The 20,212-nt window shown below is 40.4% G+C and overlaps 3 protein-coding genes across 3 annotated transcripts; all 3 read right to left on the reverse strand.

Moving 5' to 3' along the window:
* Positions 1–2,005: 2,005 nt before the first annotated feature.
* On the reverse strand, positions 2,006–3,778 carry LOC116999810 (beta-microseminoprotein-like). Its single transcript, XM_033066806.1, has 4 exons — positions 3,699–3,778; positions 2,904–3,003; positions 2,419–2,521; positions 2,006–2,252 (listed from the first exon to the last, which is right to left on the reverse strand). The coding sequence occupies exons 1-4, from the start codon at positions 3,699–3,701 to the stop codon at positions 2,123–2,125; spliced, it is 336 nt and encodes a 111-aa protein (XP_032922697.1). The 5' UTR covers positions 3,702–3,778; the 3' UTR covers positions 2,006–2,122.
* Positions 3,779–6,021: 2,243 nt separating this feature from the next.
* LOC116999726 (beta-microseminoprotein-like) lies at positions 6,022–10,209 on the reverse strand. Its single transcript, XM_033066682.1, has 4 exons — positions 10,073–10,209; positions 7,639–7,738; positions 7,145–7,247; positions 6,022–6,291 (listed from the first exon to the last, which is right to left on the reverse strand). The coding sequence occupies exons 1-4, from the start codon at positions 10,073–10,075 to the stop codon at positions 6,162–6,164; spliced, it is 336 nt and encodes a 111-aa protein (XP_032922573.1). The 5' UTR covers positions 10,076–10,209; the 3' UTR covers positions 6,022–6,161.
* Positions 10,210–13,414: 3,205 nt separating this feature from the next.
* LOC116999192 (beta-microseminoprotein-like) lies at positions 13,415–15,043 on the reverse strand. The gene is made up of 4 exons (XM_033065529.1): positions 14,986–15,043; positions 14,198–14,297; positions 13,711–13,813; positions 13,415–13,544 (listed from the first exon to the last, which is right to left on the reverse strand). Exons 1-4 carry the CDS (start codon positions 14,986–14,988, stop codon positions 13,415–13,417), a joined length of 336 nt encoding a protein of 111 aa, XP_032921420.1. The 5' UTR covers positions 14,989–15,043.
* Between the last annotated feature and the right edge of the window lie 5,169 nt (positions 15,044–20,212).

Genomic DNA, 20,212 nt, shown 5'->3' on the forward strand with positions numbered 1-20,212 from the left:
ATTTTGTGACTTGCATCTGTGACAGGTTTCACTAGAATTACACTTGGGTTGTTTAGCTTGTAATGACAGTATGCACTCTGCGGTGGTGTGAAGAGGGAAGCCCAGGAAACCCTGCTGTGTAACCCCCACAATGTCTTGGAATGCTTCTTGAAAGTTATTTACCACTTTCTGAGAGTAAGCTTGAGCTAGGAGAATTGCTTTCCCCCTCTGTGAGAATGCAAAAAGGAATGGCCGCCAAAAAGGGTAGAAAATGCAACAAATCTCATGTAATTGTTTTCACAAAATGACAGCTAGCATTTTGTTTTTGAAATCCTTAAAATGCTAAATGTGCTGCTTATTAAATACATGTGTGGTATTGCCATGATTGTCTGATCATATACATGACAACAAATTGAATTTGAGTGCTATAAAATCTTAAGAATCTGTAATTTGGACTTACTCCAACAATAATGGAGTGTTTCTAAGGAGCATTTGTATGGTATAACCTGTGGATACAAAAATGGCAGTGTCTTACCAACACAAAAAATATTTCTCATTTGGAGAGGAAGTTCTTTTGGGATTTCTGAGGAAGTTACCAAAATTCAACAAGTTTTTCTTTAGTCGCATTGCTGTGAAAGATGGAAAACAGAATTTGTACCTCTCTATTTCTGCCCTACACATTTCATTAATTTTTAGTGGTACATAAATAATAAAAAGAATTCAGAACAGAGGATGAGTGATATATTAGCCTACTTTCCTGCAGATGGACAATCTCATTAATAAAAACCCCTAAAACAGTAAAAATTACCTGTGGCAATGTTGTTGAGCTTTTCCCTGCTCAGAGTAAGGGAGATTAAAGACTCCTGAGCTTCATTTCTAAATTAGTTTTACTTAAAAGGAAGGAAACAAAAAAACAAAAACAAACAAAACAGAAAAAAACCAAAACAAAGGAAAAAGCAGTTTCATTCTTGGCAGCTACTCTGGTAATAGAAAAACCAATACAATTGCACATTGAGACTAAAAAATGTCTTTTTAAAAACATTTATATGCAATTTCTGGGTCTCAATGAACACAGTCTATTCTCTGGAGCCTATGGGCCAAAGCTCTGCATTTCCTTGGCCTGGTAAACCTGTCAGAATTCATTTTCTTTCTTCTCCAGTGTCAGCTCTTGTTTGTGCTGAGCTGCTCAGATTCTGCTTCAAGTACAAGTGGTGGAGGAGGTGCCCTTGCAGTGGAGGATGGGCTTCCCCACCCAGAGATAACTTCTGGAAGGATGTGCTAACCACACAGACATGCTGGTTCCTCCCATCCCAGAACCTTTAATGTCTCGTGAGTGGATCATTGGTTGGAGACAGGGATGACACAAACTCTCAGAGATCCATGCAAGAACAGCCATGGTTCCTTATGGAGCGGGTTTGAACCTCCGGGCTTAAGACAGCTGATTGGTTGGGATTTTGGACTGCCCAGATCTCTGACCAGTGATACACCTGCCCTTAGGGCTCAGTCAGGCTGACTGAGGATCTCTGTGTAGGTTTGAATCCAACCAATCTTTGTTTACCCAAGGACTTGTTAACTTCTACGCTGGTTGAGTTTGGGGGGCAACTTCAGATCAGCTTGCATGCTGACATTATAGAATATGTTCTCATGAGAGTCAAAGCCAGAGATAGATTTCTTTTTTTGGTCATTAATTCCCAGTTCCACAGATGCTTTCAGTATATCAAAAATGTTCTCGCACTAGGAAAGTCAATTTAATCTGTAAGAAAACTGGCACCACGGTTATACACTTGGGACTTTACAGGTAATAAGGTCCTAATTTTAAAATTATAATACAGGCCCAAAAAAGAAAACTAGTAACATGAAATCCTACTTAATTTAACAGTTAACGAAGCACCTGTAAATCACATAAGACACAAAGTTTTAAAAACAAATATTAAGAACATGAATACAAGTTTTTGATAGAAAAGAGACACTCTATCATATTGTGCCTCCTGTAAGCTGAATTAGAACAATTAGGAGGTTACAAGTGAGCCACTGAAGTGCTCTCTTTTATGAGATTTTCTCATGTCTTCATGCTTCTCTGTGACGGAAAATCATCAGCGGGAAGGAGAGGAGTTCCACAGTGCAGAGAGGTTTGCAGCAGGGGTTAGCCCACATGACCAAAGGCAGAACACACCTTGGAGGGGTCGTCCTTCTGCACCACATCATAGCCACAGCTTGTTTTATTGAAAATGGCTTTGCATTCCCTCTCGTCATAACGAACAGGACGAAGAAAGCTGTCAGTGGCAAAGAGAAAGCAAATGTTAGCTTGAGAGCTTTCACTAGCTCTGTGACATGAATGAGAAAAGGCTCTCTTGTGCCCTTACAAACCCCTTCATACCCAGCAATGGAAACCTGCAATCATCCTACAGGCAAGGATGGTACCAAGAAGCTCAAACTTACAGGGAACAGCATCGTATCCAAGTTCTGTTGCAGTGGCACCTGTAGCAAAATTCTGTCCTCTCAATGTCTCCAAAGGGATACAGTTTTCCATTCATCATACACCCTGCAGATGACAGCAGCAAAACAGAACATGTTCTTTAAGCCTCCACTTAACGACTGAAGATTTTAAAAATTATTTCAGCTTTTCTGAAAATGCAATTCCAGGCAATAATAAAGTGCAAGGATTTGAGTTTTACTCTCTCAACTCCTGAATGAGCTCCGTGTGCTGGAACAGCAATAGCCACCCACCACCAATTGCAATAATTTTGCTGCAACCATACACAGCCCAGGGGAAGACTTTGTTTTCCCCCTGCTTTTTCCAACTCGCTGCTGGAGCCACCTATTTGCGTATTTGCAATGTCTTCCCCCTCCCTTGTATTTGAGCCCTTCCTGGCAGCTCCACATAGAGACAAGGTAAAACAGAGCAATGAGTTCCTTGTTTCTACCTCTGTATGGCCACTCTGACGTTCGAATTGCAGTAAAGCAGGCTGCATCCCCCAGGGTCACAATGCTGCTCATTGCAAGAAGGAAAGCAAGAAAGCTCTTCTGCAGAGAGAAAGAAGCACATGGTCATTTCTTCTTTTTATGAATCAACAAATATTGTAGAAACTGCTGCCTGCTCTGTAGAAGCTCTGCCATTCTGAGATGCTTATCAAAGGTAGCTCCTGATGTCTGTACCTTTGGGATTGCATGAGCACAAATTACAGGAAAAATGGGCCATGGGACTTTCATCTGTTTATCATTACCTAACTGTTGATTCAGGTTCTGCAAACACCTTTGGGAGCTTGAACAGCTGGAACAGGACACAATTTGAGGGATCAAAAGTGAAAAAGAGAAAAATTACATACACAGGATATACACATTTTTTCTATGTAAAAACTACATTTAAAACTGTACTTCACATTTAAATGTCTGAAAAGCATAGTCCTAAATGTTTCAAAATTCTGAATGCTTTCACAAACATTTCTGAGGAAAGGATAACAGCAAGTGAGAGTCTAATCTAAGAGATATCTGCACAGTTTTTTGCAAAGAATTACAATCCTAAGAACAACACTCACAGTAATCTTTACAGAGGTGTCTTCCTGTCTTTGCATCTCACAGCTTTGAAATACAATATAGCCACATTTAAAATGTGTCACTAAATGACTCTCTCAAATGCTCTCCTTTTGCAGTTTTAAAGCAAATACCTGCCTATATTCCCATTACAAAAACACCCAAAGCAATCTAAACCTTTGACTTACCATTGTGGAAAGCTTGGCTTCCAAAGAGCTCCAAGTTTCCAGAGAAAGCTGAAGTTCTTTATGTGGAATCAGTGAGCAAATATTTTATGCAGGATAAAACAACAGCTCAGTGCAAATGCAGTTATTTTGTAATACCCAAAGAAATCTCTGGTTTTTTCCCAGCTGGCAATGAGAAAATGTTTGGTTTTGTAGGGCACTGACCTGGGTAATTTTTGAGTCCAGAACTTCATATTCCTTGGAAGCATTATGAATCCAAAAAAAACCTTTCTGGTGGCTACAATATTGATAGCTAATCTATCCATACAGTATAGTCCAACTTGTTGATTTTCAGGTGAAGCAGAAATGCTTGCAAAATCCATTCTGCTATCAGAGGGCTGGAACATGCTGAGCAGTGCATTAGGTATTAATAACCAGTGGAGCTTTTGCCAGATCTTTGCATACTCATGGTTGGTGTGTGGTGTGCACTGGAAGATAACCAAAGGTACTTGGCCACTACCAGGATCAAAACCTCCTAACATTGAGACCTTAGCTGAAGCTGCATCCCAGCACAACACATCTCTTTCTCCTCCATCAAAATATAAGATAATCAACTAAGTTTCATAAATTGATAAGAAATATTTCCTGACCTCTTTTATGAGGTTTTGCTAGGGAAAAAATTGGAATTCTGAAATATTTTAATGTCACATGGCACAGTTCCAGCCTACAACAGGCTGGATGTTTTCTATGTAAAAAACTATATTTAAAACAGTTCTTCACATTCAAAAATTTTAAAAGTATGGCCCTAAATGTTTCAAAATTCTGAGTTTTTTCTCAAACGTTTCTGAGGAAACGATAAGAGCAAGTGAAAGACTGAGACATATCTGTTACAGTTTCTTGCAAAGAATTACAATAGAAAGAACAACATTTACAGTAATCTTCACTGAGGTGTTTTCCTGTCTTTGCAACATACAGGTTTGAAATACAATAGAGCCACATTAGAAACATGTAACTAGATGATTCTCTCAAATGCTCTCCTTTACATTTTAAAGCAAACACTGTCTATTTGCCCAATACAAAAACAGCAAAAGCAATCTAACCTTTGACTTACAATTGTGGAAAGCTTGGCTTCCAAAGAGGTCTAAGTTTGCAGTGAAAACTGAAGTTCTTTATGTGGAATCAGAGAGTAAATGTTTTATGATGCCTTTATTTTGTGCAATTCAAGTTTGAATGGAAAGCAAAAATCCTGAAAATGTAGCTACTTTGTAATATCCAAAGAAATCTCTGAAATGTTTCCAGCTGACTATGTGTAAATGAATTTTCTGCTGAATAAATGTGGACTGACACTTGACTGGGGGCCAGGTGAGGATCCCTGCAATAAGAATGCTCAGCTGTGTGTAACCTCTGACTTTCACAAGAAAAAAGATTTGCTGTGACCGTGGAATTTCATTAAGCAACACACTTCTTTTGGAAGGTGTGTTTCTTTTCAAACCATGGAGCACTTAACTACAGACTGTTGTGGCTTTTTAACATCCAGTTCTGGAGTGGAGGACTCCATGTGGAAGCAGCGTTTACCAGGATTTTGTTGTCTGGTCTCAGATCTGTGGCCAGATTTAGGACCCTGGGCAGTGTCCGGTGGAGATTTGATTCCCAAGCCCTGTTTGGAAGCTGAGCTTCATTGCCCTGTGAATGTGGGGAAATGTTGTGGTGAGGAGACAGAAGGCATCGGCATTATTAGTACCTCAAGCTCTGCTGCCATCAGGAAGCATGTCTGCAGGGACTGATCTCCATCTCTTTTTCACAGTGGCTGAGAACCACTCCAGCAGCACAGTGTGTGCAGACTTTCAGGATCAGGGCTTGGCAGAGGACAAGTCAGAGCAGCAGAGTTTAAAGTGGAACATTGCTTTCAACTTCAGGTCTGCTCAGAGTGGGCAATGGACAGTTGTTGGGTGAAGACATTGATGAAAATAAGGGAAACCATGCAAGAAGGAGGATGATGATCTCTCATCCTCACTCATTTTTCTGAGGTGTCAGCAGCACACATCCTACCAAAGTCCCTGCACCCTGAATTGGAGCCATTGCACAGCATGTGCCAAACACTGCATCACTTCAAACTGAAAATGGACATTGACAGCTGGCTGGAAGAGAACCTGTAAAGCATGACAGGGGCTTGTGCCAGGGCACTGATGCCCACCATGTCAGAATAGAGAGCCAAATGCATTTCTTTCTTTCCCCATGTCACTGCAAAAAAAAAAAAAACCATTAAGATGAAGCATTTATGGATGTTTCATCTCAATTTATAGTAGTCAACAAACACAGTAATGACAGAAATGAGACACTCCATGTGATCATGCATCTTGTACAATTAGGACAATGAGGAGGTTAAAAGCTCTCTTTTATTAGAGTTTCCCAGGTCATGGTTCTTCTCTGCGATGGTAAAGCTTCAGTGGGAAGGAGATCCATAGTGAGAAATGTTTGGACCAGATGTTAGCCCACACGAGCATAGACAAAACACTTCTTGGAGGGGTCGTCCTTCTGCACCACATCATAGTCACAGCGCTCTTTGTTGAAAACTACTTTGCATTTCTTATTGTCGTAAGCAACAGGAGTATGAAAGCTGTCAGTGGCAAAGAGAAAGCAAATGTTAGGTCGAGACAGTAACAGTTTCAATACTTCAGTGATTATAGCTTCAACTACAGCTGAATGAGAAAAGTCTGAAACTATCGCTAAGGGCAGCTGAGCCAGCTTGAGTACCCACAGCTGCAGCTTCCAGAGCCTCAAATGGTGCCCTGAGCAATGCACTGTGTGCATGTACCAGGATGCTCAGCACTAGCAAAGGGATTTCTAGCACAGCACTCTGCACTGTGATGTAAGCATGGACTTGGCATCTTTTCTCCGGTTTCTCTTAATTTTTCATTCTTTCTAATTTGTATATGATATGGTGGCTGCTCCCTGATAGACTGTGCCACCTAAACAAAGATAATAACCCAGGTGTTTTGGACCTTTGAGAACACAGGACAGGAGGATAAGAGGATGCTGGAGAGATACTGCAGAGCAGAGCCTTGGATTCTACGTTTAGCATATTCACTGGAGAAAAGCATCTTGGGAAAGGGATTCAGATCATCATAAGCTCTATAGGGAAATGTCACTTCAGTCATTCCTCCCTACCCCCACTTTCTCAGCTAATGAAAGTCTTAACTGCAGTGAAAGGGGGTTTACAAGTTCCTTAAGAATTAAAGGCACACTGGATGTGCCTGGAAAGGCTTGTGTCTCCTCCCAGTCAGCAGAAAATGAGCTAAGGCAAACACAGCTAAGGATCCAACCAATCAGGAGTTCTATGTGGCTTTCACTAGCTCTGTGACATGAATGAGAAAAGGCTCTCTTGTGCCCTTACAAACCCATTTAAACCCAGCAATGGAAACCTGCAGTCATCCTACAGGCAAGGACGGTACCAAGAAGCTCAAACTTACAGGGAACAGCATTCCATTCCATCTTCACTGCAGCTGCACCTGTAGCAATCATCTGTCCTCTCAATGCGTCCAAAGGGATACAGTTTTCCATTCACCATACAGCCTGCAGATGACAACAGCAAAACAGAACATGTTCGTTAAGTCTCCACCCAAAGGCTGAAGTGTTTAAAAATATTTCAGCTTTTGTGAAAATGTAATTCTGGGCAATAGTAAAGTGTAAGGATTTGAGTTGTACTCTCTCAACTCCTAAATGAGCTCCATGTGCTGGAACAGCAACAGAATCCCACCACCAATTGCAATAATATTGCTGCAAACATACAAAGCCCCGGGGAATATTTTGCTTTCCCCCTACTTTTGGCAACTTGCTGCTGGAGCTGCCTCTTTCTGTTTGCAATGTATTCCTCCTCCCTTGTATTTTGAGCCCTTCCTGGCACCTCTACATAGAGACAAGTGAAAACAGGGCAAACAAGTCAGAGGACCTTCCTTTTTCTTACCATTTTGGGCCTCCCCTGGCTTGTGAATTTTATTCCAGCAGTATGCATCACCCAGGGCCACTATGATGCCCATTGTAAGAAGGAAAGCCAGAAAGCTCTTCTGTAAAAGAAAGAGAGTTCATGCCATGCATTTCAGTCCACATTGATTAGCTCTGTTTTCAAATGCTGTCAACTGAACCTTAGTCAAAATCAGAAATAATGCGTACATGAAAATAGTGGCAAGGCACACTCCAGATATTTCCCTGCACTGATGAGATTTTCATTTAGGTGGGAAGATGCAAAAGGGCATGATATTACCATGTCAGCAGCATTACTCCCTGCCAACATTCAGTCTCTAGAAATCACACTAAACTTCAATAGTATTAAAAACTCGAGAGCCCTGTCAAGTTCTTCTCAGTGCTTTATTTATTGCCTTTGAGTCAGCTTTAGCTATTTCTCCAGGAAATCTTTGTAGAACATCCCATTGCTTCACTTTTGGGTATAGCAATTCACATTTTGCAAAGGAGAGAAGATAGCAGATCTAAATCTATTCCAGTCGGTTTTTTGACACAGGTGGCTGGTTAGAGAAGAGAGAGATAAATGTGTCTTTGGGCAAAATTCAAGTGCTGTACATTGTACTTAGCATCACCTGACCCATCTTGTCAAACCACGCAGACACGGGTTGGGACTTGACACAGGATGCACCTCCTTTTGTCTGGTGGGGACAACAGCTAAGCACCTGTGAGAGGCCTTCAGATATGTCCCCTGGCACCTGCTGAACGTCCAGAACTTTTTTTGAAAAAGCCTGCATGACTTTGTAATGATTGTTTTACTAGGGTGGAGGAACTGGAGAAGCAGGTGGGAGCACACGTTTGTTTTGATGGGTTGCTCCAGCGGAATAACTTAAAGGAAAATTTAGTAATAGCCAGAGACTGAGAAGCAGTGGAGAAAGTTATTTAAATTTTCTTGATAGCACTTGCAGACTAACATGAAAGGATTTAAAATAAGTAGATCTTTCCAAGTTACTGTTCTGAACGTTGGAAGCTATTGCTGAGGCTGTTGCTGCTTGAAACTGGGTTTTAAACAGCAGTGAGAGGCTTGGCTGACCTGAATCACAATGCCATAAGACATTGAAAAGTTCTGAGCCTCAGACAGGAGGTGAACCAAGGAGAAACTCCCCTGTCTGCTGTGGAAAAAAAATGATATTTTAATCCTTGATGTCTTGCTTCCTTATGGGACCAAGTGACATTTACCATGTAGTGAAAGCAAGAAGGAGGAGGGTTTATGGAGTGGTCTGGGAAGGGGGTGATTCTTAATTTCTGTTGTGGTTCTATCATGTGGAGTTCCTGAGGCTTTAGGCTAGAATAGAGACACTTGTCATGCTGAGCACCATAGCCAGAATGAGAGAAGTTAAAGGGAAAGTCTGAAACTCCTAAAGTGTTCTATACCCTGGTGCCTCGGCCATGTGTTTACAACAACACAGTCCGTGCCATGTCACTCATATCTTTATAGAAAATACAAAAATCCTTCATTTGTTAGGGTGTCTTCTGTTAATGTTTTACCATTTTTTCCATCCAGCATTTTCCTTATCATGCTGTTTCTGGAAATGCCGCTCACATGAGATTGGGCATGCTCCTCTCTCTAAAGATCAGTGTTTTAGACCTTTCACAGAAACAAAACAGAAACATAAGGGCAAGTCTGTGCTGTTCAATCAGGTGTCTGAATGTGCTTTCTGCTGCAACAAGCAAATGATCTTTCAGCTGCGTAACAGAAACTTAGCAATAAAGCTTAAGCAGAAAGAAATGGTAATTTCTCCCCTGTTTATGGATCAACATGTATTATAGAAACTACTGCTTGCTCTGTAGAACCTCTGCCATTCCTGAGATGAGAATATGTGAGCACAAATTAAAGGAAAACTAGGCCATAGGACTTTGTTGGTCTATTTATCAGTACCTAACTGTTGATTTAGATTCTGCAAACACCTTTGAAAGCTTGAAGAGTTGGAACAGGACATAATGTGAGGGATCAAAAGTAAGGAACAGGAAAAAAATTGACAAAATATACACTTTTTTCCTTTATAAAATGACTATATAATAAACTGTATTACACATTTGTAATTTTAAAAAACATAGTCATAAATGTTTCAAAATCTTGAATGTTTTCACAAACATTTCTGAAGTAAGGATAACAGCAAGTGAAAGACTAAGAGATATCTGCACAGTTTCTTGCAAACAATTACAATACAAAGAACAACACTCACAGTAATCTTTACAGAGGTGTCTTCCTGTCTTTGCATCTCACAGCTTTGAAATACAATATAGCCACATTTAAAATGTGTCACTAGATGATTCTCTCAAATGCTCTCCTTTTGCAGTTCTAAAGCAAATACCTATCTGTATCCCCGTTACAAAAAAAAAAAAATAAATTACCAAAACAATGCAAACGTTTGACTTACCATTGTGGAAAGCCTGGCTTCCAAAGAGATCTAAGTTCCTTGTGAAAGCTGAAGTTCTTTTATGTGGAATCAGAGAGCAAATATTTTATGTGGCCTTTATGTTGTGCAATTCAAGTCTGGGTCGAGGGAAAAAAGGCTGCTCAATGCAAATGCAATTATTTTGTAATATTCAAAGAAATCTCTGAATTTTTTCCAGCTGGCAATGAGAGAATGTTTGGCTTTATAGGGCACTGACCTGAGTAAATGTTTGAGTCCAGAACTCCATATTCCTTGGAAACTTCATGATTTGAAAAAATGTCTTTTTGATGGAATACAAGCTATCCATACAGTATTATCCAGTTGGGTGATTTTCAGGTGGGGCAGAAATGCATGCCAAATCCTTTCTGCTCTCAGAGGGCTGGAACATGTTCGGCAGTGCATTAGATACTGAAGGTGATGAGGGGGGTCCATGGAGGTCGGATGCTCCGATCTGAGAAGCCACCAGCCTTCCCAAAGAGAGAGTCTTGCAAGGGACTGCCTTCCAAAGGGTCTTCTGGCAGGTCTCATAGCCATGGGATAAACCTCAGCAAGCTGTGGCCTGTGGCCACAAGGGATCAGCTCTCAGTGATTTCAGCTCAGTGATTTCAGCTCTGCTTGCCAGGCTGTCCCAGGCTGACTCAGGGACAGAGAGACAGGAGCATTGCTTGGCAATTCCACAGCAATTCCTTTATGATCCAGCAGCTCTGTGAAGGGGACCAGGGATGACAGCTCCCTGGAGAACTGGGGAAAAAGCTGAGGTTTTTATGGGAGAAAGCAAGGGTGGTACCAAAAGGGAAAGACCAATGGGTTACAAAGGATTACCATGGCTACTAGCACATGGTGGGGTCACTGAAGCCTTTGGGGACAGCTCACCATGACAAGGGAGGAGTGCCAACTTAATGGGCGTCTCTCCAGGGAAGGTTGAGATAAGCTAATCACAGCCCATCCAAGAGATATCCCTCCAGGGCAGGGCTGAGGGCAGAGCCCTGGCATGCCCATTGGCCTACACAAGGTATTAATAGCCAGTGGAGCTTTTGCCAGATCTTTGCATACTCATGGTTGGTGCTGCGGTGTGCACTGGAAGATAACCAAAGGTACTCGGCCACTACCAGGATCAAAACCTCCTAACATTGAGACCTTAGCTGAAGATGCATCCCAGCACAACACCTCTCTTTCTCCTCCACCAAAATAAGACAATGAACTAAGTTTCATAAATTTAGAAGAAACATTTCCACACTTAATTTGTGAGACATTGCTGGGAAAAAAATTGGAATTCTGAAATATTTCAATGTCACATGGCACAGTTCCAGCCTACAACAGGCTGGATGTTAATCTTCATGTCTGCACTTCTCAATGCTTTCAATTTAAAAGTAATCCATTAGGAAACACCGCACTATTTTATTCATTCAATTATATATTTTTATAAATAAATTTTGAAATACCCATAAATTCTGAAAAACAAATTTTCTCAAGAAGCAGCTCTGTGAACTACTAAGGTAGGAAGTCTTTGATCTCCATACTCAAGCTATTACTTCCCTATGAAGCTGTGGCTGTCTTTACTCTAAGCAAGAACATTCCTTCATGTGCATCAGCTGAGGCTGAGCTTTCTGTAATTTTGATATGAACCAGCATAAAACCAGAAAAGTCATTCAGGACAAGTTTCAAACCTGTTCCACTCCAGCAGAAAGCAAAAACCTTTTGCTCAAAACTTACTTTAGAACATTAAGCAACACGACAATGGTTGTTTTCGCATGCTCCATTTAGAGGAATGATAGGTAGGAATCAGTGAAAGGATGTCAGGATTTTAAAAAGGCATGTCCAAATGTCTTCACTGGAAAAAGCTAAGCTTTCTTCTGGCCCCTCATATTTCTCATCTTTACAGGAAGCGGTTGTACAAAAACACTGAGCTATTGACTGATATTCAGATACCCAGCCTGCAGCACTTTAAGGGAACTTCAAAAGTTGAACTATGTAATACCAGGGTCTGCAAGATATTTGGAATTGCTTCCCCAAAACAAGGTGTGTTACTTGCAGGTCTTAGAAATGTTCAAAGAAGTTCATACGGAAATTACCAAAGAACGAGTAACTACACCACGTTAAATCTTTCTGATTTAATAGTGCCTTACACATCTTGAGATAGATTGCCTTGTGAAGGAAACACCACTGCTGAATAAATGTGGATTGATGCTTGACTGGGGGCCAGGTGAGGATCCCTGCAATAAGAATGCTCAGCTGTTTGTAACCTTCGACTTTCACAAGAAAAAACGTGGAACTTCATTAAGCAAGCCACTTCATTTGGAAGGTGTGTTTCTTTTCAAACCATGGAGCACTTAACTACAGACTGTTGTGGCTTTTTAACATCCAATTCTGGAGTGGAGAACTCCATGTAGAAGCAGCATTTACCAGGATCTTGTTGTCTGATCTCAGATATGTGGGCAGATTTTGGACCCAGGGCATTGCCAGGTGGGAGATTTGATTCCCAAGTTTGGAAGCTGAGCTTCATTGCCCTGTGAATGTGGGGAATTGTTGTGGTGAGGAGACAGAAGGCATCGGCATTATTAGTACCTCAAGCTCTGCTGCCATCAGGAAGCATGTCTGCAGGGACTGATCTCCATCTCTTTTTCACAGTGGCTGAGAACCACTCCAGCAGCACAGTGTGTGCAGACTTTTAGGATCAGGGCTTGGCAGAGGACAAGTCAGAGCAGCAGAGTTTAAAGTGGAACATTGCTTTCAATTTCAGGTCTGCTCAGAGTGGGCAATGGACAGTTGTTGGGTGATGACATTGATGAAAATAAGGGAAACCATGCAAGAAGGAGGATGATGATCTCTCATCCTCACTCATTTTTCTGAGGTGTCAGCAGCACACATCCTACCAAAGTCCCTGCACCCTGAATTGGAGCCGTTGCACAGCATGTGCCAAACACTGCATCACTTCAAACTGAAAATGGACATTGACGGCTGGCTGGAAGAGAACCTGTAAAGCATGACAGGGGCTTGTGCCAGGGCACTGATGCCCAGCATGTCAGAGTAGAGAGCCAAACGCATTTCTTTCTCAAAGAAGGGGCCATTTCCCCACATCACTGCAAAAAACAAAACATCAAGATGAAGCATTTATGGATGTTTCATCTCAATTTATTGTAGTCAAACACAATAATGACAGAAATTAGACACTCTATGTGATTATGCATATTATAAGGTGAATTAGGACAATTAGGAGGATACAAGCTCTCTTTTATGAGAGTTTCCCAGGTCATGGTTCTTCTCTGTGATGGCAAAGCTTCAGTGGGAAGGAGTTCCACAGTGCAGAGACGTTTGGACCAGATGTTAGCCCACATAACCAAAGGCAGAACACACTTTGGAGGGGTCGTCCTTCTGCACCACATCATAGTTACAGCGCTTTTTATTGAAAATGGCTTTGCATTCCTTCTCATCAAAAGCAAAAGGAGTATGAAAGCTGTCAGTGGGAAAGGGAAAGGAAATGTTACCTTGAGATCTTTCACTTGCTCTGTGACATGGATGAGAAAAGGCTCTCTTGTGCCGTTACAAACCCCTTTATGCCCAGCAATGGAAACCTGCAATCACCCTACAGACAAGGATGGTACCAAGAAATTCAAACTTACAGGGAACAGCAATGCATTGCATATTTGTGACAGAGACATTTGTAGCAATCTTCTGTCCTCTCAATGCGTCCAAAGGGATACAGTTTTCCATTCATCATACAGCCTGCAGAAGACAGCAGCAAAACAGAACATGTTCTTTAAGCCTCCACCCAAAGGGTTAAAAGTTTAAAAATTATTTCAGCTTTTGTGAAACAACTATTCCAGCCAATAGTAAAGTGCCAAGAAATTTGGGTTTACTCTCTTGACTTCTGAACGTGCTCTACATTCTGGAACAGCAACAGAATCCCACCACCAATTGCAATAATATTGCTGGAACCATACACAGCCCAGGGGAAGACTTTGTTTTCCCCCTGCTTTTTCCAACTCGCTGCTGGAGACCTCTAGTTGTGATTTTGCAATATCTTGCCCCTCCCTTGTATTTTGAGCCCTTCCTGGCAGCTCCACATAGAGACAAGGTAAAACAGAGCAATGAGTTCCTTGTTTCTACCTCTGTATGGCCACTCTGGCTCTCGAAGTGCAGTAAAGCAGTGTGCATCCCCCAGGGTCACAATGCTGCCCATTGCAAGAAGGAAAGCAAGAAAGCTCTTCTGTAGAGAGAAAGAAGCACATGGTCATTTCTTCTTTTTATGAATCAACAAATATTGTAGAAACTGCTGCCTGCTCTGTAGAAGCTCTGCCATTCTGAGATGCTTATCAAAGGTAGCTCCTGATGTCTGTACCTTTGGGATTGCATGAGCACAAATTACAGGAAAACTAGGCCATTGGACTTTCATCTGTTTATCATTACCGAATTGTTGATTCAGATCAAACACCTTTGGGAGCTTGAACAGCTGGAACAGGACACAATTTGAGGGATCAAAAGTGAAAAAGAGAAAAATTACATACACAGGATATACACATTTTTTCTATGTAAAATAATTATATTTAAAACTGTACTTCACATTTAAAAGTTTAAAAAGCATAGTCCTAAATATTTCAAAATTCTGAATGCTTTCACAAAAATTTCTGAGGAAAGGATAACATCAAGTGGAAGTCTAAGAGATATCTGCACAGTTTCTTGCAAAGAATTACAATCCTAAGAACAACACTCACAGTAATCTTTACAGAGGTGTCTTCCTGTCTTTGCATCTCACAGCTTTGAAATACAATATAGCCACATTTAAAATGTGTCACTAGATGATTCTCTCAAATGCTCTGCTTTTGCAGTTTTAAAGCAAATACCTGACTATATTCCCATTACAAAAACACCCAAAGCAATCTAAACCTCTAACTTACCATTGTGGAAAGCTTGGCTTCCAAAGAGCTCCAAGTTTCCAGAGAAGGCTGAAGTTCTTTATGTGGAATCAGACAGAAAATATTTTATGCAGGATAAAACGACAGCTCAGTGCAAATGCAGTTATTTTGTAATATCCAAAGAAATCTGTGATTTTTTTCCCAGCTGGCAGTGAGAAAATGTTTGGTTTTGTAGGGCACTGACCTGGGTAATTTTTGAGTCCAGAAATTCATATTCCTTGGAAGCATTATGAATCCAAAAAATTCCTTTCTGGTGGCTACAAGTATTCATAGTTAATCTATCCAAACAGTATAGTCCAACTTGTTGATTTTCAGGTGAAGCAGAAATGCTTGCAAAATCCATTCTGCTATCAGAGGGCTGGAACATGCTGAGCAGTGCATTAGGTATTAATAGCCAGTGAAGCTTCTGCCAGATCTTTGCATACTCATGGTTGGTGTGTGGTGTGCACTGGAAGATAACCAAAGGTACTTGGCCACTACCAGGATCAAAACCTCCTAACATTGAGACCTTAGCTGAAGCTGCATCCCAGCACAACACATCTCCTTCTCCTCCACCAAAATAAAAACTCCTCTCAAATCAAACCTCGTTGTTACTCCTGTGGAACTGTTCTGGTTTTGACCTGAATAATCATAGTACAGTACATGACCACTTTGAAATGCTCACTTTCCCAGGAAGTGATAAATTTCAGAGTGCTAATCAAGTGCTCTGCTTTCTCCTGCTCCTACAACCTATTTTCAGAAAGCAATATCCACCTGTGGCCCTACCTACATTTAAAATACTTCATTACAGATGCTACCATGCAATTTGGAACTCATTCCTGCAGGATATTTATCATTGACCACAGGAAATTTAGTCTATGATTATAAGGTTTAGAGACTGAAAAAATAAGCTGAATAATTTGGGACTTTTTTTAGAGGAAATTAAATGCAGAGTTATACGCTTTGCAATGGTGGCAAGAAAAGTTGTCATTTTTTCCTATGCACTATGTATTACTGTGTACTAATTATAACTAATCTGTCACAAAGAACTCAGAAGGAGCAAAAGAAAGTACATCACAACAGAATTCAATTTTGTTCCTGGAGGAAATGCTAAAGCTGAAGTCTTTGCAGGTTTGATAGTTCTTTAGTAAGAAAGACATAAATAATGAAAAGTTCCTAAGTATTCAATTGCCTGACTAAATACCTGACTTTTGGTTTTTTTCTGATGCAATCTTTTAATTTTAAAACTTCAGTTTAACGATATGTTTTCATAGTCATATGAAAAAAAATCAGTAACTATCCTTTCTCATTCTTTGCTTCTGGCACGGTAGAACAACACTTTATCATTCAACTCTTCTCCCCGTCGGTGATTACAGAGTGTTGAGTCAGCTTACAACCTTTCTCAGGTGAGTACAGCAGTTTTCATCTTCAGTTCTGTAGCACAAATTAATTTTCAATCATGCCACCCATTTCAGCACTGTATGCAACCTCATTTCAAATCTGAATATAAAATAAGGTATAAAAGCATGTAAGCATTTTGGAAACAACCTCAGATGCTATGAAGGATATAATGCCTTTCCTGTATATGTATCCAGGCACCTGATCAGCTGTCTTAAGCACCATATTGTTCTGGATAGAAAACACTTGCTTTCTGTCCCTAAATTCTTCTCTCTTTGTTAATACAAATTTTATGCTTTACATAGTTGTTAAAAAATCCTACTCCTACAAAAGGAAAAAAAAACCAACTAAAAATTATCTAAAGCATGAACTAAATAAGCACAGTTTATATTACCATTAAGATGACCAGACTTAGTTATTATTTGGCACATTAATGGTCTTGTACAACTGTGAAAGCCTTTGGTGGTAGCAGGCTTTGCTACCACCAGGTCACCCTGAGCTGAACCGGGAATTTCATGCCAGTCCTTTCGTGACTTTTTGATAGAGACCTCCAAGCAAGACTGGTTTTGCTTTCAAAGTGCATGTTGGGCACAACACCTTGTTCTTCTGCCAATGATTTCTTGACAAAGATGCTGGAGCCCTGCCAGCTGTGCTGTGAACTGTCTGCTGTTGGCTGACACTTCTGTGCCTGAGGACACACAGATCTTGCTTTAGAATAATTTAGTCCCTTCTTAAAGCCTTAGATCTGGCTGTATCTCCAGTGAATTCCTCTTTTCAATACACTTTTTTTTCAAGGAAAATTGCTTCCATAGCACTGCACTAATTTCACCAGAGCATGCAGAGTTCTTAAGAGGGGATTATAGGAAAGATGAGGGCTGTGACAGGACGAGGTGTAATGATTCTAAAGTGAAAGAGGGCATGTTTAGAATGATTATTTTGAAGAAATTCTTTGCTGTGAGGGTGGTCAGACACTGGAATAGGTTGCCTAGAGAACTTGTGGATACCCCATCCCTGGAAGTGTTTAAGGCCTGTCTGGATGGGGCTTTGAACAACCTGGCCTAGTGGAAGGTGTCCCTGCCAATGGCTGGAGGTTGGAACTGGATGATCTTTAAGGTCCCTTTCAACTCAAACCACTCTATGATTTGGTGTTCTTACTTTCCATCAAGAAAGCTGGTGTCCTCGTGGTGGATTAATACTCAGTGAGAGAGCAAGTTTTTTGCAAAGTTCACTCCTGATTCCATAGAACTTAGATATATCACGCAGATAATTATTTGCACAGCAAGTCATGCAGATAACTATAGCTCCAATATGTTGGAAACACAGTTTTTAGCTTAAATAGATTTGAACCTACTGAAGAAAGCTGGAAACTTCCCATTAACTTCTGCAGCCTTTTAACTAGATCTTAAGGCTTGGGTCAAGCAAAACACTTATGTATGTTTTTAGTTTGAGCCCTCTGGATAGTTCCATTGTCTCCAGTGGAGCACTCTTTGCTCTCAAGCACACACTTGATGAAAGGTTTTCCTGGATCTAAGCTGGAACACAAGTTCACAGTCATCTGGGCTCTATCTTGCTCTATCAAATATGATACCTCAATTAGTATGCAAAGTTTAATTTCTTGATCTGTTTACAAAATTGGGAGGTTAGCACTACTTCTTTAGTCCCATGAGTTTCATGTTCCAAAGTTTTGCTAAAGACTAAACTAGAAAACCGTGGGACTGTGATTCAGGACTTTTTTTATTTCATCATCCTGATGCTGACTTCAAGCCCAAGACTTTACCACCAGACATGAACTTTTCAGATCAAAGAAGGATCACACCATGAGCCAATGAAGTCATGTGTCTGAGTCCAGGTTCATTTATAAGGTTACCTGCTTTGCTGTGGGTTTTGTTTTTCTCCCTTAATTTCTTGTTACATGAACTGAATTTATCAGACTGGCTGTTTTTTTACTGCTTGCACAACTTATTGCCGTAAATCATCTGTCTCAATATAGCAAGGTCTTCATAGGTTACATGGGTAATCATATATTATTTCTTTTGAGTTATAATTAATTGTTTATAGGAAACCTGATTTTGAGCTCTCCAGAAATTAATAAATACACTAACAGGCAAGCAGTCTGTTCTGTCATTGCATTAACCAGCAATGAACACCAAGGAGAAGGGGAAGTTCCTCTGGAGGTTCCAGGTTCCTGTCCTGGTCCAGTGACAGCACATGTACTTATTTCTAGCTATAGATACTCTTTTCTACACTGTGCACCAAAGTCTGAGGCATCTTCAAGCCCTGACATTTCTTGTCACCCCCAAGACTTTTTGCAGCCTGGGGATAATGCAGGTGCTGAGACTATCTCTCAGAAACTGGGGAATTCTGGAAACTGCAGAGCTGGAACAATCACATCTCTGTGCCTCTATACCAAGACATACAGCACTACTGAGCATGAGAGCAAGGAGTGGCTGGGGAAATGAAGAACAATGCACTACTTGTATTGGAGTTCTTTTCCATAGGATGCAGAAGCTTAACTTGTAATTGTAATTTGACTATTTTTTATGTTTGCATCCTGTTCTAAGGTTATAAAAACATGTTTACTTTCCGTTAGCTATTGGAAAAGCTGGCTGTGGTATTCTCTTTACCTTGTAAATATTTGTGAGTTTAACCAAGTGCTAAGGTATGGCTTTAAGCATGGATGTCAGAGACGTCGGCCCTGTATGGTCTTACATGTTCTGCTTCTTAATCTGCAGATTGGAATTTGGGATTTTTGATACCTTTATGTCACACAATCGTTTAGACAGTTCTGAGGGGAACAGCACGTGATTTTTCTTGCTGCTGTCTCTTCTTTAAACTTTAAACAGAACTTGTCTAAATTTCTCTCTAAAAGGAATTTTAGGATTAAATGCTTTTTTTACCTTGTCTGTAATGCTTAGGACGGGACTTCTAGAAAGCAGATTTTGTTGTTCCATTCATAGTCCTCTTTGCTCAGAGACTGGCGTATCACAAATAAACAGCTTCCCTTAAGGAACCATTCAGGTTCTATGTAGCTGCCATGCTGGGTTTTTTATGGAAGCTGATCTGCAAGACCCCCAGACCTGAAGCTGCCCAATGCTATGACCCTACATTTTGCAGCATCAGTGCACAAAGAACACATCGATCTCATGTTTTATTATGCACAAATTTCTGTGAAAGTAGAGCTCTGCATTAAAGGGGACTCACATGTCAGTGAATACGGAAAGTAACTAAAGGCAAGCTTTTCTGGTTGTTGGAATATTGCAGAGGAAGAAACTACAGCAAAATATTAAAAGGCTTTGAGAATAATTTTATATTAATCCCATCTGTGGTTTTTAACAATCTTGCTCAAGACAATGTGAAACTAGCCTAGGCTAGTATTTTTCTACTTGCCTTTTATTAGTTCCTGCTTTATTATCAATATATTAGAATTCTTTAAATTCTGCTAGGTTTGAAAGTCTGAGCCAGTTCAGTAATGGTGTCTTATCACAGAATCACAGGAAAAAAGAGTTGAAAGGAATATTATGATACTTTGCTTTTAGATGTTTCTGTGTCCCTGTGTCCCTTTCTGAATGTAGCCATTAGATCAATATACAAGAACTTGGAGATCTTGCATGTTTTTTCTTATTTGAGAACCCAAGTAAGATCAATCAGTGCCCTGGTTCCTCATGAGCAGTATCAATGTAGTCAAGTGCAATGAACAAATAAACTCTATGTGCTAATATAAAGGTCTGATTATTGCCAATGGATTATTTAGTTACCACCTGGAAGAACAGGTTATTTTATTGTCATTTCCTTTCTCGTGAATTCACTCGTAATAAAGACCATATGAAATACG

The sequence above is a fragment of the Catharus ustulatus genome, chromosome 8 (genome assembly GCF_009819885.2).
Source record: "Catharus ustulatus isolate bCatUst1 chromosome 8, bCatUst1.pri.v2, whole genome shotgun sequence".
NCBI lineage: Eukaryota > Metazoa > Chordata > Aves > Passeriformes > Turdidae > Catharus > Catharus ustulatus.